The sequence below is a fragment of the Lonchura striata genome, chromosome 7 (genome assembly GCF_046129695.1).
Source record: "Lonchura striata isolate bLonStr1 chromosome 7, bLonStr1.mat, whole genome shotgun sequence".
Lineage (NCBI taxonomy): Eukaryota > Metazoa > Chordata > Aves > Passeriformes > Estrildidae > Lonchura > Lonchura striata.
Window position 1 is genome coordinate 30293000 of NC_134609.1, and position 24529 is coordinate 30317528.

Here is a 24529-nt window from a genome sequence, read left to right on the forward strand (position 1 = left end):
GGCTAATTCCTGAATTTTTCAATCCCTAGTTCTTCAGCAGTGACTCTCAAACCTCTTTGGCCCCTGGGTGTGATCCAAAGCAAAAGCTTTTTGAAGGCTTTTGTGTGGCTCTTGTAACAGTAAAGCTTTGGTACACCATAAATCATATCCCAGGTTTTGTGCTGCCACTTTTAGTATCCTTTGGGATCCATTTTCAGGGATCAATGCTGGGATATTGCTGATGCTAAAGATGAAATTACTTAAAATCTGGACAACTTGTGTGTGCCATTCTGCTTTTAATTTCTCTGGAAAAAATCCAGGAAATAGAGCTTTTTACCTTGTATAAACCTTTGATCCCATTGATCATTGCTGGCCTAGATCACTCCTGGCTGCTGCCAGGCTTTCCATAATATCTGCTGCAGATGGAGCTGAAAACTCTGGCGAATCTGCTCTGCACAAGCATCAATATCCCTTGGAAAAGCAGATTTTTCCTTGCCCTTGTGGGTCGTTGGATGCCAGCATCCCTCTGCATCCTGGTGTTAGTTCCTGCATCCCGCTCAGCTCGTTCCCAGCTTTGTTAGGCCTTGCTTTGCTGATAATCCTGAGTTTAGTGACCAGGCAGTGCTGCCCATCCCTTCTGGATGCTCAAACACCACTCAAGCCAGGGATGAAGGAATTGTGAATTGGTTTAGTCCTGGAATGGTGAGTTTGGAGCTGTGGATCGTGTCCCTGCCCATGGAATGGGATGATCTCTAGGGTCACACAGATCATTCTGGGATTCTCTAATACAATCCTATAAAATGAGGATGGCTTTACATGTTACTCCATACACAAGCATTGGGTGAAAAAAATCAACCTGAACATTTGGTTTGGTTGTGTTTTCTGGGTGAGAAAATCTCCTATCAGGATTAATCTAAATTTTTCCCCACTTAGTATTTTTTTGCTTCTATGAGCTCATCAAATAATTGCAGTCTACTCCCAGAGAAGCTGCTGGCTTTCAGTGCCATTGGCATTATAAATCTTCTATCTGGAGAGAGCCAAACTGTAATTCAGGCCAGGGAAGAACATAAAAGGAGCAGAAATGGTGCAGAAATGCTGTTTGGACCTTGTACAAACTCTGCTTTGCCCCAGTGCAGGAGGACCAGGCCAGGGGCACTGATTTTTGTGAAGGGACTGCCTGGTTGTATTGTCCTTCTGAGGCTCAGGAATATATTCCACATGGGAATTAACTTCCTTGGCATGCCATCCCGCCCTGTGCACTGTGGGATTGATTGTGCTCCAATGTGCTGGTGTCCAATTCCCAAATTCCAAGGAAATTCCTTGCACACTTTGGAGATTCTCTTATTGCTGTGTCTATAGTAAAGCAAACTTTTCCATGGCTTTGCCTTGGGAAGGTGAGGATTCATCCAAGGGCAGCTGTGCCTGAAGGTTATTGCACTGTCTCAAACTCATCTGTCAGAAATCAAATTTTAGTCCTGTGGTGCTCTAAAGCACTGTTTGTATTTCAATAGGCAGAGAATTTCCTGTAGTTGTAACAATTGTTTAGCCACGCAGCATAATTTAGTAGCCTCAAGAGCTTTCATGGGATTAACAGAGGGAGTGAAATTAAAAGTATTGTATAAAAGAAATTAAAGTATTGTGTAAAAGAAATTGCAGAGAACCTGATTTCAGAGAGCCCCAGAATGGTTTGGGAGGGACTTTAAAGCCCATCCAGATCCAGCCCCTGCCATGGCAGGGACATCTTTCGCTGTCCCAGGGTGCTCCAAGTTCTGTCCACCTGGCCTTGGGCACTTCCAGGGATCCAGGGACAGGCAAGGATTCACATCCACAATTCTATTTCATTGCTTGTTTGATTTAAACCACTTTTTATCCAAGCCTTTGTCCCGTTGACACACTTGGCTGTGTTTTTGTGACCCTGACTGTGTTTGCCTCTTGGGCTTTGATTTCACCAGGCAGAAGCTAATCCCCAGCTGGAAAATTCTGGGGAGGATTGGCATGTCCAGGGCAGCCCTGAATCCTGCCTGGAGCCCACCCAGAGGCTGCACTGCAGCCCCCACGCCTTGGGGTGCTCCCTGCTGAAAGGCCAAATTGGATCTGTTTGTGGGGCTGGCAATGTCCCTCTGCTGCCCTGCAGAACAGAAAAACCCACATTATTAATGGCACTGTGTGCCCTGCCAGGCTGAATTTTGTGCTGTATCCCCTAGGAGTGTTTGTAGGGTGTGCAGGGTGATTTAACCCTTCCCACAGAGCCAGAAAATCTGCTCAGAGCCACCGAGGGGCTGGGCTCCTCTGCTGGGGGGTTCCTGGTAGGGCTGAAGCATTGTAAATGCAGGCAAACCCAATGGGAAGAAATGCTGATGTCTGGCTCAATTCAGAAGGCTGAATGATTTCTTTATTAGAACTATGCTAAAATACATTAATATGCTATATAAAAGGAGGATACTAAAGCTACATACTACTTTAACACAACTCGTGCCCCTCTCTGAGAGTGCAGCCTCAGGTGGGTTGGATTGGATTGGATTGGATTGGGTTGGATTGGATTGGATTGGATTGGCCATCAGGCTCAAACAATCCTCACCAGAATCCAACCAAGCAATCACCCCAGGGAAACAATTCTCCAAACACATTCCACATGGGAAAAACAAGGAGCAGAAATAGAAATTGTTTTCTCTTTCACTTCTCCCTGTGCACCTCTATGAAAAATCCTGAGTGGGAGAGAAATGTGCCACACTGAAGCATCCCCGTGAAGCATTTATTCCACCCCACAGAGTACCAGGCAGGGTGCAGAGGCAGCTCTGGGAGGAGCAGCAGAGCAGGGATCCTGGGCAGAAGTTGGCAGCTGGGCGAGGCGGGCAGGACGGGCACGGGGGGCAAGCTTGGCTCCCTCCTTCACACATCCCACTGCCTCCTAAAACATGTTGTGTCCCTGTAATACCCGAGAGCCACCCTTTGGATCAAACACAGGTTTTGAAAGCTCCAGCAAGACCTTTTTTTCACTTTGCCAGCATTAGTTCCCTTCACAAAGCTGTCAGCAGCCGTGGCACAGCCCAGCAGAGCAGCTGCTGCAGTTTATCCCACTCATCTCTTACAAGAAATCACATTTTAACCTCTTCCCAGGGAGTCTCTGCTTGCTGGGGAGCTGGACTCCAGTTTTGTGAAGGTTCAGCTCTTCTGGGCAGTACCTCTGTGGTTGTCATTGCTTAGGTTAGAAAATAAAAGTCACGTTAAGGCATTGGGATATTCAGCTCTCATGAAAACTTTCTGCCATCAGAATCAGCTTCACATTTTGGGGGAAACTTCAGCAAATGGAATTTCTGATAGGTGATCCCAGCACTGAAGAGGTGATAACCCAACCTTTGCAGATTGCTTTCCTTCTCCTCATTGCTATTCTCTAGTGGAATTTGATGAATTAAATACCCACAGGAAAAAAAGGGAGATTCTTTTCCAAGCAACATCATGACATTTGTTTAGCCGGGTGCAATTGTCTTTCCAGTTGATGGCAAGATGGATGAGAATGCCAAATAATTTGAAATGTAGCAGATCAATTCTATTGATTTATCCATAAGTAGCTAAAGTGGCCTTAATCACCTCCAGTATCCATGGAAATGGGGAAGGAGCAGAGGCCAATGCTGTCAGCACAGAGCAAGGGAGGTTCCCCTGCTGCAAACCCTGAGGCACTGTCAAAACATTTCGCCAAATTCAGCCAGAACTTCCATGCATTGCAGGAAAATTTGCTTGTCATGTCCTTTCCCTACCTTTCCATGAATTACTTCTCTTGTAATTATTTCTCTTTCTGAATGTTTGTATGAAAAGCAGTGCTACAGGAAAAAAAAAAAAATCTTCTATATTGATTTTTACCTCTGCAAAAAGTGGTTGGATTCCTTTGTGAAGTCAAGTCTAAACAAGGAGTGAGGTGAAAAGTTGGGTGGTGAGGCCCTGGCACAGAGCAGCTGTGGCTGCTCCATCGCTGGCAGTGCCCAAGGCCAGGTTGGAGCAGCTGGCACAGTGGAAGGTGTCCCTGCCATGGTGGGAGTGGCACCGGGTGATCTTTGAAGTCCCTTCCCACCCAAACCCTTCTGGGATTCTCTGATCCTTGCAGAGGGGAGGGTGATGATTTCTGTTCCTAGCAAAGGCTTTCTGCATTTTATTGAGCACTGCACTACAATGAAATGCTTGTTTAATAACTCACCTGATGGCACAGATCCCTTCCAGCAGCACTCCAACAAATTACATTTGTTTGAAATTACAAGCTCTGCTGGGAGTTTCTGCCAGCTGCCACAATACAAAGTCTCTTGGAATTCAGCAAGTCTGCCTCCTTTAGAATAATAACTTTTGAGTAGAGCAGTAGTAACGCTGTCCACTTGCAAGAGATGCTACTCTGCCAGCATTGTAGCCTTAGCTAAAACCTCCTAAATTAAATTATCTGCTAGCATTTCAATTAGAAAACATAATTTCCAAGCTTTTACTGCTCTGCCATAAAATTCTTCAGGTGCTGAAGTTGAGTATGGATGGTTCTATGCACAGAGCTCAAATTCCAGGAGGCAAAGTTGCTTTGGGAAAGAGGACAGAAGGCTAAAGCCTCTTCCTTCCTGCACTCAAAGTCATCCAAAACCCACAGCTGAGACCTCAGACACATAGTCAAGGCAGGAGGAGGGGGAGGGCAGTCAGATCCATGGATATCCAAGCAGATCCCAGCCCTTGGAGAGGCTCAGACCCCAGCTGGACACAGCCCTGAGCTGTGCTCCAGAGGCACCTTGGAAAAAGAGCCCCGTGTGCCTCCTGGTTGTTGGGAGTCACCACTTTGTCCTTCAGCGTTCTGTAACTCAGTTATTTTTCATTCATCTGTCCCCTTTGTTTTAGAGGGCACCAGGCCCGGAATACAAATGAGGGGAGAGCTATCAGTGATTAGTGGTAATGTGCTAAAGCTGGGGCTGAAATATTTGTTAGAAAATAGGTTAATAAAGTGACATGGAGCACCTGTGCTGCTGTGGAGCAGGCATTATGAGGAGATTATGCTAATGTGGGTATTTAGTAGCAAGTCTTCTTTGGGATTACTCTCTGCTATTATCATCCTCAGCCCAGGAATTGTAATTCAAAAGGCAGCAAATGATCAAGGATTTAGGTTTTGTATTTTTTTTTTTAAGTTTTTACTGCTCTTTAGCCTGCTGAATTAGAGGATGTTGCAATGAATCTTTTAAACACTTTGAAAATGTTCTTGAAGGGGAAGAAGTGGATTGGGCAGGGATGTGTAAATATAAAGAAGTGTTAAATTAAGTTACTTCATTTGTGGTGGGCAGCTGGTTGGCCTGGAGGTGCGAAGGCAGTTGAAGAGGAAAAGAGACAAAATTTGGGAAGGGAGAAAACTGGGGGGAGATGCAATGGGGACCTCCAGGCTGAGCCATCAAAATGACTTTGAGTCTCCTATGGTGAGGCATCTCAAATTCTGGGGGCAGTTTTGGACCTTTCTCAACCAGACATGGAGGAGCTGGAGCATGTCCAGGGCAGGGAACGGAGCTGGGAAGGGGCTGGGAACTCCTGAGGGATTTGGGAAGGGACTGGGAACTCCTGAGGGAGCTGGGAAGGGGCTGGAGAATCCCTGAGGGATTTGGGAAGGGGCTGGGAACTCCTGAGGGATTTGGGAAGGGACTGGGAACTCCTGAGGGAGCTGAGGGGGCTCAGCCTGGAGCAAAGGGGGATCAGGGGGACCTTGTGGCTCTCACAGCTCCTGCCAGGAGGGGACAGCCGGGGGGTCGGGCTCTGCTCCAGGAACAGGGACAGGAGCAGAGGGAACGGCCTCAGATTGCACCAGCAGAGATTTAGGTTGAATACCGGGGGAAATTTCTTTTTTTAATTGATGAGTAAGAAAAAAGCTGTTTAAAACAATGCTTTGCAAGAGGGATGAAGGGGTTTGAGGTGAGGGGTGCTCAGAGAAGGCTCTGCTGGGATGTTTTTGCCTTCCTAAACCTTTGCTGGGCTTTGGGTCCTGCTCTGGGATTTCCAGGTCTGGGGCTGTTGTTTCTCACTCAGCCTGACAAGAGAAGAGAACTCTGGCTCCCATAAACACACGGAATTTTCTCCCAGAGAAGCAGAGCTCAGGCACGGGGAGCATGATGATGTGCAGGAAGGCTGATCAGCTGCAATAAAGCATTCATTATCTTTCCATCTAAATTAACTGAAATAACATCATAATAGTGCTTTTTAGAACCTCACTCCAAATTCCTTCTCTTTTATCAAATTATCACCTAAGCCGAAATTATTTTAATCTGTGTCTGTGTATTCTTGTTTAGGTAATCATTCTGCCATTAAGGAAGTCACTTTCTCCTTCTTTTTCTTTCTTTTTTATGATGTTTGCTTAAGGAAAAATAGTGGGGAGGACATTCCTAGTTTGTATTATTTCTTTTTTCTGTCAGAAATATTTTGCATAAACACTCACAGTATAAATCCAAGTCCTTGGGTACTGGAGCTAACTAAATAATGTGCCAAATGGCATAGGCTGTAAAAATATTTCCACTTTTTAAATATTTCTCTTTGGATTATTCCTCCAGAGCAGTGTTTCTGCAGAGGCAGTTGGATGGGTGCTGTACCCAGCTTTCCTCAGCTCCTGCAAGTACTTTCCAACAATGTCAGAACTGAGTGAGAGAAAACGGGGCACAGAATGTTTTTAAACATGAACAGATCAGGTCACTTGACTAATTAGGAGGGAGAAGGGCAGAATAAAAGGCAACTGAACCTGAGAAAGGGCTAAAAAAAATTAGTTGTTTGGCACAGTAACTCCTGTTCCATTTATAAATTGAATCCCTCTGTCCCTCCTTCATTTACAATTGCCACTGGAAGTCAGGGTTTGATGTATGTTCCCACCTCCTGGAGGCAGTGAGGTTGTTTGGAGGGAAAAAAGGACCTTTTGGAAAACTACAGAATCCAACCATTAATTTTTGCTCTGTTTGCTGAAGCAATCTCTGCATCCACAAACCAATTAAGCACCTCTGGGCCCAGTGGAAGGGACTAATAATCAATAACAGGAAACATTCCCGGGAGTCAGAAGCTGAAATTGAAGTCAGTTCAGGAACCAGCAGCACATTCCTGGATGGATGAACTCTGGAGTGAGAGCCATAAAGGAGAGAAGTTACTGGAGAAATGAGAACTGCCTAAGGCAGGACAAGGTGAATGGATCCAAGCAGGTCACTGAGATTTGGATTTTTGGTTTGGTTTTTTGAGAATTTCTGCTTTTTATGGCCTGTATTTCCTAATGTAGACCTCTGGCATGGTTTCCTCCATCTCCTTTTCCCTGGCTTCTCTCAGAGCTCCCAGCTATACCTTTATGTCATGTTCCAAAGGTGGTGAGCAATTCACTGTTCCTGCTGGATCATGGAGAGCTGATACAGGTCTGATCAGGAAATGCATAAACAGGCATCAAATGCCAAAAAATCCTGGTGACAGAGAAAAGGTTTTGGGGTCACCATAAAGCCTCCCTTGGGGCCTCCAAGAGAGTGGAGAGAGACTTGGAACAAGGGCCTGGATGGGGAGGAGAAAGGGGAAATGGCTTCAAGATGAAAGTGGGTGGATTTAGATGAGATATTGGGAAGGAATTGTTCCCTGTGAGGGTGTCAGCCCCTGGCACAGGTGCCCAGAGCAGCTGGGGCTGCCCCTGGATCCCTGGCAGTGCCCAGAGCCAGGTTGGACACTGAGGTGGAGCACCTGGGACAGGGGAAGGTGTCCCTGCCATGGCAGGGGTGGGAATTGATGGAATTTAAGGTCCCTTCCAACCAAAATGATTCTGATTTTGCTCTGGGGAAGGTCTCTAAAGAGTAAGAGGACAGTCCCTGCCTCAGAGGGTCAAACTACAGCAGAAGAGACAAGAGAAATCTCTGGATGCCTTTGGAGCCATCCCCATCCCTCTTTCCCCAGAGCTCACACAAAAACCTCCTCTGCCCAGGCTGTTGATTTTGTTCTTTAGTGGATTTTTATGCCCTTTTTTCTTCCACATTTCCTGAAGTGACTTCCTTCTGTAATCATATTCCTTCTATTCCAATCACATCATAGAAAATGTTAATTTCCTGCTTTTAATTGGGTTGATAAAGTCTTTTGTCTCACACATCTTTCCCAATACATTTGGATTAGTTTTTTTGTCTTACATGGCAGCAGAGTCCATTGTGTTGTGTTCCAGGCTCTGAACTTCTCCCTTTTTCAAAGTTTAACTTCTGTGGCTCTTCCTGACATGGATAATAAATTCTTTTGTTCATTGAAACTGAATTGCAAGAGGAGCACTTCTTTTTATTCACACACAACTGGGAGCCAATCTTGGTTATTAATTACAGTGAGATAAGAGCTGGAGCTGCAAGGGATGCTCTCCAGCTGAGAGTTTTGATTATTTATCCTTTGGCCAAGTGATGTCCAAGTCCACCTTTTATCCTTGACAGTGTTCAGCAGCCAATTCCTTTCTTCTTAAGTACAGAACTGTTGTTTTTGGGTTAATTCTACTTACTCTGAAGAGCCACTTCTTGCTTCATTTTCTGTTTTATCCAACTTTTGACAGTGAAGTTACTGAAAATTGTCAGGACCTGCTTTGGAGGAGGAGGATTTAACTAACAGCTGGAATGATAAAATATTTCAGCTTCCTCTTTCAATTTTTATTTGGGTATAAACCTGAACCGTTTTTATATTCATGAGTTGCAGCAACTTCCCAGGTGATAACAAAGCATTGCCCAGGTTACAGCCAAGAATTCATCCAGCATGATTTTTTACTGTGGAAATTCTCTCTTCAGAGTAGTGATCTTGCAACTTGCTACTTCTTCTTGCCAGTATTCGAATAAATGTATTTTTAAAATTAACTTCATTAGATAAAACACATCTTAATTTTGCTCTTGGCACTGGAGGTGCTGAAATACCCTGCAAAGTGCTGTGAGGCTTGCCATGACATTTGATTTGCAAATGAAGATAGACTGTAATAACAATTGTAGTAGTGGGAGTAGGGGTAGTAGTAGTAGTAGAAGTAATTATAATAATGATGATGATGATGATGGCATTCTGTTGACTGTCACTGGGATTTCTCCACTGACCTATGTAGGAAGTGTTTTATCCAGTTACAGAAAGATTGATAAAATCAAAAATAAATTGGGATTTCATTAATTCAAAAATCAACATTAAGTCTCTCCATCTCTTCTTTGGGATGTTCCTTTATGGAAAATGGGAGGAATTTCCTGGCTTCCTAACAGGAGTTGTTTAATTTCAGCTCAGTTGAATACATGCTCTGTGCTCTGCTCTTTTTCCAGTGGCAAATACATCAGAATTTGTATTATTTCCTGTTTGTTGGTATCCCCTGGAATTAATGTAAGGGAAAAATGAGAGTTAGAATTTAAAGAAAAATAATGGTATATGAAGTAATGAGATTGTGCCGAGGCTTAATTAGATGGAGCAGGTTGAATTCATTCCAGTGATGTCTCAAGGCAGCATCATTAAGCTGGAGGCAAATCCTGCCTGAGTTGGAACCAGTTTTATGTCCATGAGGAAGCAGCCTGGGCTGGCCCCTGCACCACGTCCAGTTGTGAATTTTGGGGGAAGATTCACAGATCTCCTTGTTATTATCAGCTTTCAGAAGCACAGAGCAGGGCTAAGGAGAGGCTAAAAGTGGTGAGTGTCTGATCACAGAGATCACCTCACTTTCAGTCTCAGTTTGTGCTGCAGCTCTGTAATTGAATCTCAGATCTCAAATCCACAGATTTTAGAGCAGTGCAGGGTGTTCATTTGGGTGCTGGATTCAGCTCATTTATAAAATCTCTTAATGAAGTGCTTGCCCAAAACCCTGACAAAGACACTGACAATGAGCTGAAGTGCTGAAATTCCTCCTTGGCTGTGCTGGGTGCAAATCCGGAGATAACTTCATCATCTTCATTATAAAGAATAATACTATAAAACACACCTGTGTATATGTATTTTTATGTATATTTGCTTATATCTTTAAAATATTTTCAGATTTTAATTATTTTTCTATTTCCCTCTCTAAATTTAATTTTAATTTTCCCATTTAGATCCTTTCTTTCTCCTCTCTAATTCTGCCATGGGGATGAACTGACCTTCTATGACAGATATAGCCCAAATTTTTCCCTTTATTGATTTATTTTGATATATAAATAAATAAACTCTTTTAGCATCCTGATGAATTTATGTACATATTGATATATTTTGAATGTTTGTACATATTGATATATGTATATAAATATATCAATATGTTCATAAATAATTGCTTGGCAACATATTGCCCTTATATAAATATTTATAAATAATGTCTATTTCCATCATGTTGGGTAATCTGGAGGCTTCTTTTCTCTAGGATAGCAAACTTTCAGCTAAATATTAATTTTTCTTTTCAGGAGAAATTACTAAGTATCTTAAATTCAGTACAAACCCTTTCTAGCTGGTTTGTTTTAAATAATTCTGCCTTTTTGGGGGTTTTTTTGCCAGCCTGAAGGAGAATCACATTTTTTTTATTTGCAGTAGTGAACTTTCTTTTTCAAGATTGGTTTTGGGATGGGGGAAAAAAACAAACCCAGAACGTGTCAGGAGGGGTTTTCATCATTTTTGGGGACTCTGAGGAGACACAAATCTCTCCCCCAGGCTGCTCCAAAGAGCAGCTCGTCTGTCTGGGCATTAGCTGGCAGCTGCACAGCATAAATTCGAAGTTTGCAGGGGGAATCTCATGTTTGTTTTGAAAATGGAGATCAGGCTACCAAGGAATAATCAGTTTATTTTGCAGCACCATGAATATGTAGTGCCCTACTTCTCCTGTGCCGTTTGGTTTCTCTTTCAAGGCTGTCAGGCCAAGCCCTTTTGCAATTTAAGAGGTGTTTTAGAACCTCCATAAACCACAGTGGGTACTGAATTAGCATTTGGGAACTAGAGCAGTGAACATTGTTTTAAAGACTGTCCTTCACCAGCATTTCTATTGTGCCATAAGTGAAGTTTTTTCTTGCCTCATGTGTTTAAAAACGTGTTTTTCTTGGCCTTAAAGTTAAAATGCAACCAGTTGCAGGTCTGGCTTAGACACAACACTGTAACTTTAAAAATGTATGTCTATATAGTGCTAATAAACTGAATTTTTAATTATCTCTTGATTATGAAAAGATATTTTAAAGACAAGTGATTTTATCCCAAACACTCCCTCTGTTTCTGCGTATGCTAATTTACTTGATTAATTTGGAGAACATCTGCATAGAATTCTGTACACTTACCAGTGGTGAGATCACACTGCTTTTCAAATATCAGCCTCAAATTTCACTTTCCAGACAGACTCAGATTTTGTGTCTAATTGGGATGCCAAATATACAAAGGTACCCCAGAAGTGTGTAATTATGTAATTTTCTCTTGATCTTTCAGAGTCTTCCTGCGAGCAATTAATCAGTATGCAGATATGCTAAACAAAAAATTCCTTGATCAAGCCAACTTTGAGCTACAGGTAAGAAAAAACTCCCAGTTTTAGTGGAATAAATGACATGAATGCAATCAATTTCTGCCCTGTGTAGTTTTGGTGGGTTTATTCATGGCTCATTCATGGTTGTTAACCCCAGTTATCCCAGTTAAATCATTCCAGGCTCAGCAGGTTTTGTGATCCATTCCTGACTTGTGGGTCTTGTCACAGAATCACAGAATCACAGCAGGGTTTGGGTTGGGATTCTGCCTGAATCATCAAACACAAAGAATTGGGATTTGTAGCTGGGAAGTATTTGTTGGAAACATAAAGGCAACGAGGAGCTGTATTAAGAATTTATCAAGAAACACCATCTCTGTGGTGTCTGTTCTTCTCTCCTTTAAATATTTATGTGTATAATTCAGAGACTTTTAAGTTGTTTTGTAGGTGTGCAGAGAAACATTTCAGAGAATTAATGGAATCTCTTCTTGTCATTTTGGGGGCTTTCAGCTCTGGAACAACTATTTCCACCTGGCTGTTGCTTTTCTCACACAAGAATCTTTGCAACTGGAGAATTTTTCAAGTGCTAAAAGAGCAAAAATCCTTAACAAGTAAGTCCTGCTCGTCATCTAAATCATGGCCAAGACCTCGAGGTCTACTGCCATCATTTCACTTTAATTTCTTTGCTAAATCTATTCAAATTGAGATGCAATCAGGAGATAATGAAAGGTTGGGTTGAAAAACATGAATCAAGTGTTGTGTGTGTTTCTGCCCTGGCATGGAGATCTGAATTTCACATTCATTAGGGATGAATTCAGTGTTTGCTGCTGCAGGCTGCTCAGAAAGTCAAGATTTTCATGTTAACATGTTGTAAAACTGCATTTTGAAAGCACTTCAGCTCTGTACTTCTTCTAATCTCATTTTATGTCTGCTCTTTGTTGTTCATCCCTTTGCTGAGAGGGAATTTTGGTGGCTCCAGCCTTTTGCACTGGGCTGTCCCTGAAGGATGGGTTGGAGAGGTGCAGCCATTCCCTCCCTCTGTGGGATCACATTCCCTGCCTCCAGCCACCCCGCTGCCAGTCAGAATCCCACAGCCAAGGAAAGCTGTCAAAAGTGGGAAAAAACCTGGAAATGAGAGTGGAGCATGAAGATCCTGTTTAAACAAAAGTGATTCAGGGTGGAAAGGACCTCTAAGATCATGGAGTCAGGGCCACCTCTGTCCCAAGTGCCTCATCTTTGCAGCTTTTAAATCCCTCCAGGGATGGGAAACTCTACCTGAACAGCCAAGTCCAATGTCTGACCACCCTCTGAGTGAGGAATTTTTCCCAACTTTCCATTTAACCACCCCTGGCACAACTTGAGGTCGTTTTCCCCTTGTGCTGTTGGTATTTCTCCTGTTTTTTATTGGGGCTCCACAGTAGTGACCTTATTGTTACTTAACTGAACACCAAGCTCTGAAAAGAGCCAGTGTTGTGATTTCAGGCACAGTGTGTGGATTCTTTTTCTGTTTGGGAAGAGCAGCTGGAAAAGCCAGGTGTTCCCAAAACCAGCGAGGTCACAAAAATGGGGAATTTCCAAGCTGTGATTCCCTGAGCAAGCACAAATAAAATGTGTCTATGTAGAGAAAGAAAATGCATTTTGTATCCCTTCACATTCCCAATCCAGGCATTTCAGTCTGTTATTATGATAAAAGAAATCCCAGGGGGAGCAGGGGACAGTTCATCACTGCTGCAGTGACTTGGTTTTAAAGGCTTTTTGCTTGTGTGGCTTTTGGGTTTTGACCAGAAAATTCAGGAGGGGCTCCACGTCCCATCCCTTTTTATGGGAGCCAAGTTTTGCCCTGCAAACTCCACCTGAGTTTTGAGGCGTTTCCTTTGGAAGCTGTGCTCTACCTGAGCCTTGAAAGAGAATTTTAAAGCACTTTAGGATCTGCTCTACCTGGGACTCGTGGGGCTTCCTTGATGAAACAGGAATATTTACAAGTTCAGTGGAAAAGTGGTGTCAAGCAGAGCTTAGGGTTTGGGGCTTGTGCTATAAATACCATAAATAACATTATGGATAAAGGTTTCTTAAGGAAAATGAGCTGGTGTTGCAGAGCCAGGTGTATTTTATTTATGAAAATTGAGTTGGTTTTGTAAAGGCAGGTGTATTTTATTTAGGAAATTGAGATGGTGTTGCAGGTAAATTTTATTTAATTAAATTTAGAATCCCTTTGCTCTCTCTGCCCAGTGTTAATGAGCACCTACGAGTGCATTTTAGTTCAGCTCAGACTCCTGACCTGAAAAAAGCCAAAAGCTGAGCTGGAAATTACTGTCAAATACGTTTGTGGACTGATAATTCCTGCTTGTCAGGATGGCAACCACAGGCACACATTTTCTTGGAGTGATTTTTATAATAAACAGAGCAGTTTATCTCACTGAAGGAATTCAAGGAATCAACAGGCATTTCTCACTGCTAATATAACTAAATAGATGAAGTAATTTGAAGTGGTTGCTTAATAAAGTTTGCAAAATTGTAAATCTTTCTTTATAATGAATTTGCAAATTGTTATTTTCAGTTTAATCAGGTTTTGGAGGCAGGAATCAAGACAATACATTTGAGATTCAATAAATGCATGGTCTGGAGGCAATTCCATTGCTGTGTGAAGGAACCTCTGTGTCAAAAGGGATATAATTAATCAGTTAATTCAATATCACACTCACCCGTCTTTTTAAGTACATATTTCAATTAAAATGTCAAATATTTAATAATTAAAATTTAATTATTGTAATTTGGAGGTTTTGCTAAACATTGCATTTAAGCATTAGATAATAGCAGATTCTTAATGATGCAGAAGATTCTCTTTAATCCATATTAATCACTGGGTGTCTCACTGTTATCCCCCAGAAATCCTACAAGTTGCCAGATATTACAGTTTGGCTCATCCTGATACTTAAGTAACGATCTTTAATTTGCAAATATTCCATGTTCAAACGCATCCTTGGGGATCATCAGGGTTCTGATCCCATTTTTAATGAAGGCACTGGGATGATTCCCCCTCATTAAAGCTTTCCTGTGAGAGGAGGGGAGTGGAAAACGACCCTGATGGGACGTGGGAGGTGTTGGTGCCACCAGCTTTAGGGTGGGTGGGCTCCCAGCTCTGCCTGGGACCATGGAATGTTGGAATTGTTGAGCCTGGAAACCCTTTTTCCCCAAATTTTAGTGCTGACAGAAGCATTGCTGAGCTGATGGGGGTAGCCAATCTCAGTAGTGTAAGACCAATTTGAGAACCTGTTCTGGAGCCTCTTCCCTTTTTGAAGGCTGATTTGCAAATGAGATTTATCTGCTTGTAGGTCTTAGGTTTATTTTGTTTTAATGTTGGTTTTGTTTCCCTTTTCAAGGTACGGGGACATGAGAAGGCAGATTGGGTTTGAGATCAGGGACATGTGGTACAACCTGGGTAAGTATCCTAAGCATGTGTCCTTCAGGGTTCCCAAAAAACAATTTTAGAGGGATATTCCTGGAAAAATTCAATGCCAGGTTGGATGGGACTTGGAGGAATCACTCTATGGAAAGTGCCCATGGAATGAGATGGTTCTTTGATGTCCCTTTCAACCATTCCATGATTCTCAAAATGAATTTACTTCCTCTTGAAACAAAAGTATGCCTGCAGAGAGCTTTTAAAAATCAGGTGATTTAAGAAATCAAGTCACCTCTGCACATTTAATTCACAATCTGGGAAGGTACATCATGCATTTTAATATTTATGTGTCTCATGTTTTTTATGAGTTTCAGCTTCTTCTGAACACAAAGCCATTGTTATGGTGATACCCATTCAATGGGGCCTTTTTCCCCTTAAAAGTATCTATATACACACGTATTTATATTTACTCACTTGAGGACACAGTACCTGGAGCTGTAGCAAAATGGATGTGTCCAATGTTCTCAGTACCTCAGCCTGGAAGTTCTGCTTAAACTCTGCTTTTCAGCCTTGTCTGGCAGCATCAGTGACTGAGGAAAGCCTGGGGAGTTGGAGCTCCCTGGAGCCCATAGGTAAATGAGGCAGCTCTGCCTCTCTCCAGCCTGGGCTGCTCCCTGGGTATAATTTGCCTGTACAGAGATTGAATTTCATGAGAAACTGAGTATTTACTGTGACCTCAGTGTACTCGTCTGCCAGATTTCATTATCCTGAGCTTAACAGCACAGACACTTCAGCTCTTCTGAGTTTTATCAAAACTTCCTTAAATGATCAGAAATAAAGCGTTTGCCACTTCACTTCTATCTCTGCCTGAGCTGTTGTTGCTGGGAGTTGAAAAACCCCAGCATTTCTAAGAGAAGAGAGTGCCAAGGGTTCATAAGTATTTGATATCACAGAATTTGCATCCTATCTACTGGAATGATGAGAAAAGGCTTCAGAGAGCAGCTGAGTTCACTTTTTATTAGAAGCATCTTGGGTGAATTAAGTGTCTGGAGAACAGATTAGAGCTTAGGGCACGGCTGAGATGTGGCTTGACAGGCAGGTAATAAAATCAGTGTCGTGCCTGCTGCTGCATCAGCCAGCGTGGGCTGTGGCAGCCTCTGGGTGAGTAATTAGCCAAATCCATCCCTGTTCCAGGACCACAATTGTGTAGTCGTGGAATTGGTAAGGTTGGAAAGGTTGGTAATTGGTAAGGTTGGAAAGGTTGGTAATTGGTAAGGTTGGAAAGGTTGGTAATTGGTAAGGTTTGAGGGCACACCTCGAGTGCTGTGCCCAGCTCTGCCCCCTGAGTTTGGGAAGGACCTTGGGATGTGTCCAGAGGAGGCAGCAAGGCTGGAGAGGGGCTGGGAACACAAACCCTGTGAGGAGCCCCTGAGGGAGCTGGGGGTGCTCAGCCTGGAGAAAAGGAGACTCAGAGCTGTGGCAGATACATCCTTCCCTCTCTCAGGATTTTCATAGAGGAGCACAGAGAGAAATGAAAGAGAAAACAATTTCTGTTTCTGCTCCTTGTTTTTCCCATGTGGAATGTGTTTGGAGAATTGTTTCCCTGGGGTGATTTCTTGGTTGGATTCTGGTGAGGATTGTTTGAGCCTGATGGCCAATCCAACCCACCTGGGGCTGGGCTCAGAGAGGGTCACGAGTTGTGAGTTAGATATAGGAGTTAGAACAAGTAGGTATGGAGTTTAGTATCTCCTTTAAATAGTATATTAATATATTATAGTATAGGTATAGTAAAAAAATCATTCAGCCTTCTGAACTGGAGTCAGACATCAGCATTTTTTCCCACCAAGTTCACTGCATTTACAATACAGGGGTGACCCCATCACTCTCCACAGCTCCTGGAAGGTGGCTGTGCCCAGCTGGGCTTGGGCTCTTTCTCCAGGAACTGACAGAACCAGACCACACAGCCTCAGCTGCACCAAGGGAAATACAGGTTGGATATTAAGAAAAAGTTTTTTACAGAAAGGGTGATAAAGTTCTGGAGTGGCTGCCCAGGGAGGTTAAACCATCCCTGGATGTGTTTAACAAAGCCTGGATGTGGCACTGGGTGCCAGGGTGGAGTTGAGTGGTTGAGTTGGACTCGGTGATCTTGAGGGTCTCTTCCAACCTGGTCATCCTGGGAATTCTGTGAATTCTCTGAAAAGTCAAGTCCAGCCCAGCACTGCCAAGGCCACCCCTGCCCTGTGTCCCCAAGTGCCACCTCCACATGGATTTTAAATCCCTCCTGGGATGGGGACTCGACCTGGGCAGCTGGGCCAGGCCTGGACAAACCTTTCCATGAAGGAATTTTCCCAAATATCCACCCTGAGCCCAGCCTGGGGCCGTTCCCTCTGCTCCTGTCCCTGTTCCTGGAGCAGAGCCCGACCCCCCGGCTGTCCCCTCCTGGCAGGAGCTGTGAGAGCCACAAGGTCCCCCTGATCCCCCTTTGCTCCAGGCTGAGCCCCTTCCCAGCTCCTTCATCCACCTTTTCTCCTCACTAATATTTCTGGCCTCTTTGGATTCTTAAACTTTTCCCAGAATTTAGTGGTCGGAACATAGAAAGTTTGACACAGACTTTTCCATCCAGCTGGTGTTAACTGAGGTTGTTTTATCCAGGCTGGGCTTTGTGGAGTGCCTTGTGCCTTTCACTACTGCTGCTGTCACTGGCTGCTCTTTACAGGTTATTTAGTTGCTCCAGGGTTCAGTTTCTCACCATTAACAAGGATAATAATTTCCCCTGCAGTTTTGGGAATCGATTGGCACAAGGGGTAGTGTTTTCTTCAATATTTCTTTCTGTGCTGTCATGAAAGCCTTTTATTTTTAATGGATTTTTTATAAATGGAGATTATCCAGGTAAGATGCCTCTGTGACCTCCTCAAACTCAAATATCTGTTATTCTCTAAGATCCATTAGTGGGATCATTAATGCCAAAATCCCACATGTGGAGGGAGTGAGGAAATTGCTGCTCTTCCCAAGAAAAGCTGGGAAAGGTAAATGTGAGGCAGGATCCCAGTCCAAGGCAGCTTTTGTGCTTCTCCTGAGCAGCACCTTGATTTTCCTCATCTTCTTTGTCACACAGAGAGTCCATGTTAAACTCGTGGATCATGTTTCATTCTGGCTCCTCACCAATCTCATCCCTGTCACAGCATCAATTAAGAAGGAATTCCAGCTCCTTGCTGCATGGGAATCGATTGGGGGGTGCCTGACACTTTTATCTTGGAAGCTTCACTGCATTAATCAGATTATTCATGTGTATGTTCAGAAACCAAATCAGAAGTGAAAAGCTGGAATTCTGGAGTTCTTGAACACAGGTTTTTTTATCTCTGTGCTATTGTGCATGAGATGTGATGAAATCAAACCAAGCCTGACTTTTGATTTATGGATTAAAGGGTATAGAAAAGCCTCAAAAATGAATGTTTTGTCTTACCAGGTTTTGTTTCTAAATACCATGATTAACACATGATGCCTGCTGAGTTAAAATTTCCCAGCTGGGAGCAAGGCAGTCCTCCAGCTATAATGTGCATTTAAAAGTATAATTTTTTTTTCTGAAATTATATAGCAAAATAAGAATTCTTAAAGTTTTCAGTTGGCTTTCTGTTTCTGATGCAGGGGAGGCCTCAATAATCACACTTTCCTATTTTTAGGAGCAGGGAAAAAAAAAAAAAAAGAACATTTATAGTGTAGAACAGCACTTCAGAGGCTTTTTTCCTTCCATACCACAACCTGAACTTTAAAATGTGTTACTTTGAGTCAGTGTTTTGTTGAAACTGGGGCTTCTTAAACCTTGCTGAGACATTAAAGCATCAAAACAGCATCAAACAGGCCGTGGCCTGTCTTGGAGATGCAGGAACTGGAAAACCACGCACTGGAATGGGTTTTGTGATGCAATGAGGTCCTGCCCAGGGGGCAGTGCTTGATCTGATGGTTGGTGCACCCACAGTTGCGTGGCAGAGGAATAATGTGACATTTCAGGTGACATCCTGGTGGGAAAGGTGGCCAGGGAAAGGCAGCTCGGAGGTGTTGGTGACGTCCAAGCCAGCTGGAGGGAGATGGAGAAGAGAAACTCCTCCAGGTGAAGGGGAATGAATGGTCACTGGTGTCACCAGCGAGTGCCACCGTCCCTTCCCAGCGCTTGACGTCACCAAAGGTGTCTTGACAGGGCCCTTGCTGTGCTGGGAGGGAAGGGCAGGGTTAAAAATAGCCCTGAACTTTGGGTGTTACATAAATAAAGTCATTGCACATAACCCTCTCTGGATTAGTCAGCCGCGTTCCCAGCCGGCCTGGGGCACAGGGGAGGCTGCTGGCAAATTACTCACAGGTTTTTGTGGCCCAGACTGAAATGGGAAGAATTTGGAAAATGGGAATCACACTTTGTCCAGCAAGGAGAGCACCTTGGGCTTGGTTTGTGGTGAGGTCCCTTCCTGCTGCGTGAGCACGTCCCATGGCCAGGCACAAGGTGCTGCAAGGGGAAGATTTTGCATGTTCAGAGGGGGCTTTTTTTGCATATGGTTCCTAAAGCAGCTGCAGGAGTTGGTTTTCAGAAGAGACTCCTCGATTTTCTCCCAGACTTGTCACTTTTGGAGTCTCTGCGTGGGAGTTCCCACATCCCTGTGGGGAAGAAAAAGGTGAATTCCTTGCTGGGTTGTTTATCAGACAGGGGGATGGATGCCCTGAGGGGCCAGGGAAGGGTTGTTTTCCTTCCTGCTTTGCTCCCAGTGCTTTCTTTGGTGGCCCAGCATCTCCCAGGATCACATTGTCACAGCAGTGTCACCACCTATGGTGGGACAGACATCACCCAGGGCTCCTGCTTCAGGGGTTTCTCCCAGAGAGCTGCCAACAGATCATCCTCTCATCGAAGATTCTAATCTTGTGTGGATTTTTCACATCGCAAGTTCCAAAGATACTCCTCTTCTGAGGGAATTCCTGTGCTTGAGGCAATGGAAGATCCCTCTGTGGCACAGGGAGAACTCGCAGCTCAGGCGGCGCGTGATGAACAGCTTTGTCTCCGTTATTTGTTTTCTGCAGCGTGGGCTCTGACACTCCTCAGGCATAACACAAGAAATCTGTCACCTGAGAGGTCCAGTGTAATCATCCTTGTAGGAGACTGAGGGAAAAAGCTTTGGGCCTCTCACTTGATATTCCTGAGCAGCCCCAGCACCGCAGCAGCACCCAGAGTCACCATTTTCCTTGAGTATTAATTTACCCTGATCCGATTGCTAATGCTAATAGGATCCAGGAGTTTGCCAAATCAAGGGACTTAAATTATATCTGCTAAAAAAAGGAGCGTGTTTTGGTGGTAAAGGATTTTTCTTGATTACATTTGTTGAGATTTATGTTAGTTCTGGTCAAAGTGAAACTACCAATTAAAGACTTCACTGGTTACTGTCACAGTGGTGTAGTGCAGTGGAATAAAAATGAATTGAAATCTGTTGCTGTCCTGTACCACTGGTTACTGCAGTGGGAAGCAAGAGTTTGAGGGCTGGAGGAGACTGAGGACTGGAATCCAAAGAATCTGGTCTGAAGCGTGATATTGGGTATAGAAACAGTGTTTGAACCTGGCTGTAAACATCCCTAAGAGGGCATTTGTGAGGAACATCTCCAGGTCTGTCCTGAGCTCCCAGTGGATCCCAACCTGTTGCTGATGGAGAAATGTCTTTGTGTTTCCTAAACTTCTGCCTGGAGCTCTGAGGGCTGTGCTGCTCCAGCACCATGGTACAGGAGGTGATGAAACACCAGCACAGGTGCCCAGAGCAGCTGTGGCTGCCCCTGGATCCCTGGCAGTGCCCAGGGCCAGCCTGGAGCCACCTGGGATAGTTGAAGGTGGGAATTGGATGAACTTTAATGTCACTCCCAACTCCAACCATCCTGATGATTTTTCCATGGACTTACCCACCAGATAATTCGCAGCACACACACTCTGCATCCATTTAGCCAATAATACAAACAGTAACCTGCTTTTTTTCCAATATTTATGAGGTGCCACACTCCTGCTAAGCTTTAATTTGCCTTCCCTGTATGGAGCAGAGCAGGGATGGGAGGAGGAGCAGCTTTCTCTTGGGAAGCTCAGTCTGCAGTCAGGTTTTGCAGGCAGCTCAGCTCTGAGGAAAGGAGACATATTGTGGGCTGGCTGAGCTGTGCTTTCATGTCTCGAGGCTCTGTTAGGCTGCACTCGTGGTGACACTTTGATAGACTGACACCGAGAACATTTTGTTCACACAGGAGTCTAAATAAGTTAATACAAGTGATGTGCCTTTTAGCCTTCCTCCCTGCCAGCCACACATTGTGTTCTAAAATAAAACCTGGAAATTTGGGTGTGAAAATATGGAGTGGGAAATGTGGCGAGTCTCAGCTTGACGACTGCTTCAACAACTCCTCTTGGTTTGCTGTTAGACAATGCCTCCTCTCCTGTGGTAATCATTATTATTAATTAAATAATAATAATAATTTAATGATAATAAAATTGTTATTAATAATAATTGTAATTGTGGTAATAATCATCATCAATAAATAAATAAAAATAATAAATATTTCAGTCGAGCCAGGTATTAAAACACGCTTTGTTATGCGCCATAAGCATATTAATACAGCTTTTACATCTTCTACCAAAGCCAAGGGTTGTTCACTCTGAAATGCATCTTTTCTCCTAAAGGTCAGCATAAAATCAAGTTCATCCCAGAAATGGTGGGGCCTATCCTGGAAATGACCCTGATCCCAGAAACGGAGCTGCGGAAGGCCACGATCCCCATCTTCTTTGACATGATGCAGTGTGAATTCCACTCCACCAGGAGCTTCCAGAGGGTAAGCAGAGAGCTGCAGGCATTTAAAGCAAGGAAAATTTGGCTGTTCTTTGACAAAACATAAGGAATTGTGTTATTTCTCATTTTTCTAAGGAATAATATAATTATGGATTTGCTTATTTCCTGCAACTCCTGAGGGGCTGTGGAGTTTTCATCTGTGGGTTTGAAGTGGTTATTGAAGGAGAGATTTGCATGTAGCAAATGAAACCTTTGGTTATGGCACAGGAGCAAAGACAGATGTCTTAAATTGTCACCGTGACTCACACAAGGAGTTTGCTCCCGAGATAAATTGGACATAAAGGAAGCCTGATAATGTGGCAAAAGTATAACCTGAAAGGATTTATCATCTCTACTCTATTATAATTCTGATTTTCCTTACCATTTTATGGATTTTGAAGAGGGAAAAAAAGCAATCCAGCACTGTCTGTGCTGCTTCTTGCTCTACAGGCACTGCAAAATCTGAAATAGTAATGGAGCATTTTTATTCTATTTGATTTGGACTGCTGAGGGCAGCCCTTGAATACACACACACACCATCTTTTCCTGATAACTTCAACTTTTGAAAGACAAGTGGAGTGAAAGAAAGTTTCCTGATATCATTCATCTGACATTGCTTCCCTTGAAACTTTGCTCATGGATTGAGTTTAAGACTAGTTAGGCCAGGTAGGGTTTGGACTAAGCCAGTGGAGCTCCTTCCCACTGTGAGATTTCTGTCAGTTCAGGATATGCCCTTGTGAATTTTGCAATAAAACTTGACATGCGTTGTTTGCTTTTTTTCCCTTTCTATTGGCAGTTTTCTTTCTTAGATGAAAAACCTTATCCTTTCCCATACTTTTCTTGTGAGCTGCTATGGAGAAGCAGCTCTTAATAAATCTGTAGGCAGAGTAAATGAAAATCTGCGTGGAGAGACTTAAGCAAGGGAAATGGCATCAGCTTCATTGCTTTGATTTGTTTTGTGCTGGATGGTGTGTGGAGAGGTTGTGAACTGTGTTTTGGCTTCATCCAATTACTGCATAATCATTTTTTCTCATGTTTGACTCCAGTGCTACTGTAAAGATTGAAATGCTCACTGGGATGCCATTTAAACAGTTTCCTGTCAGATGCTCTCTTTTGTTGCTTGTCATTTTTTATTTGTACAATTATATAGATCATGAAAAATCCGAGGGTGACTTTATAGCTAAATTTATGGCCTTCAATTTTCCTGACAGAAGGAAACCAGCTTTGTGTGGTATAGTTGGCTGATTTTAATAAATGAATGTCTTAAATATTTCACTTAGGGAGGTTTTTTTTTGCCATTTAAGAAAAATTCCTCATCCTCAAGTCAGAGATATCTGGGGTTGTACTTGACATAATATTTCCTGTGGCAGTGTAGCTTCTTTATGGATGTAGCATTGACAGGACAGGTGCAGAGGGAAAAAAAAAAACAAACCTTTTTCCATGTGTTTGGAGGAACCAGCCACATCCCACAAGGAATAATCAATCTGTCCACTGATCATGCAGTTCTGAGTTTGCTGAGTATCTCAGGCTGGCCTTTGGGGGATGAAGGTCACAGGCTTGGGAAAAGTAGAGGGTTGAAGGAAAGTGTAGGCTGGATGAGACCTCTGGAATTAATCTGGGCATTAGGTTGGGTTATCTGGGACCACCTGAAGCCCAGTTTGGAGTATTTCCAGTGAGGTTTGTTTGAGCAATTCTCTGGATGAGCTATTCCAGTGTTTGATCCTGGCCTTTGGAAGGTGTCCTTGCCTGTGGCAGGCATTGGAATGACACAAGCTCCCTTCCAACCCCAACCATTCCAGGATTCTGTGATTCAACCTTTCTGCTTTTTATTTCCTGATGGAATTTCCTGGGGTCAGCTTGTGCCCGTTTCTGCTTCCATCTCCTCTCTGAGCACCTTTTAGGTGTTGGAATGTTTGAGTTGGATTTTCTCTGGGCTGAGCAAACCCAATTCCTTCAACCACTGCAGGTCCTGCAGCACTCTGCCCATGTTGGTGACCCTCCTTTAGACCATCTCCAGCTTGTCAGGGCTCTCTCAGCTGGTGGATCAGAGCCGGACACGGAATTCCAGCCCTGGTCCAACAAGTGCAGTGGTCATGTTGCTGCTCTGGCCATGCTCTTGCTGATGCAATCCAGGACACATTTAGGCTCCGTTGAAGTGGGACACTTTTTTTCATGTTCAGCTTGGTAAATTGGTTTTTCCCAGTCACTTTCTTGCCCTTTGTGTACCTGGAAAAAATCTTTCATGAGCTCTTGCTCTGTGGTTTCCTCAGGAATTGAAGTGGGGCTGCATGGTCTGTAGATTCCTCACTCATTTTTTTGTCTCTTTTGTGTTGAGGTTATAGAAATAGATAATATTACCAGTACCTAGGCAAGCTTTGATGCTTAATGGGTCGATGTAATGTGCTGCTTTATATCCTTTATATGCAAGTACCAATTATCCTTGTCCAGCACTCTTCTAGAGAGAACTTCCAAATGGCATGGTTGGCTGCTGTTAAACTAATCTGCCAGAAATCCAATTATCTAACCTTATTAGTCACATCAACAAGGGTTTAGGTTGGCTCCACTTCTCCAGCAGATGTATCAACCTCATGATTTGTGGGGGAGGAATTACAGTTTTTTCCAGGCCCCCGATGCTGTGATGGTTTGTGTGATAAACAGGCAGCTTTCCCTGTGGTGGTTTTCATTTCAGGAGGATTTGGGTTTGCCTGGTAAAACCAGGAACAGACAGAAGAATTTTGGGTTTTTTTTCCTTCTCCTAGTGTATTTAGAGACAGAACAAGATAAATACCCCTTGTTTTTACAGAACTATATTAAGGCTGACTGAATTAAAAGCTGGAGTTGCCCATTTTGTCCTCTCCCTCTGGAGGTGCTTTGAAGCCTTTATAAAAATTCAAAGTAGCCTGCACCTCAAAGCAGGAA

At 43.5% G+C, this 24529-nt stretch overlaps 1 protein-coding gene across 3 annotated transcripts in view; it reads left to right on the forward strand.

The window, feature by feature from the left end:
- Window positions 1–24529, forward strand: part of DOCK1 (dedicator of cytokinesis 1) — a 268980-nt gene that overhangs the window by 178628 nt on the left and 65823 nt on the right. For all 3 annotated transcript variants that reach the window (XM_077784742.1, XM_077784744.1, XM_077784743.1), the window contains exons 30-33: window positions 11350–11428; window positions 11891–11991; window positions 14761–14819; window positions 21466–21614. In XM_077784742.1, coding sequence (XP_077640868.1) covers window positions 11350–11428; window positions 11891–11991; window positions 14761–14819; window positions 21466–21614 — 388 coding nt within the window. The remainder of the gene's footprint in view (window positions 1–11349; window positions 11429–11890; window positions 11992–14760; window positions 14820–21465; window positions 21615–24529) is intronic.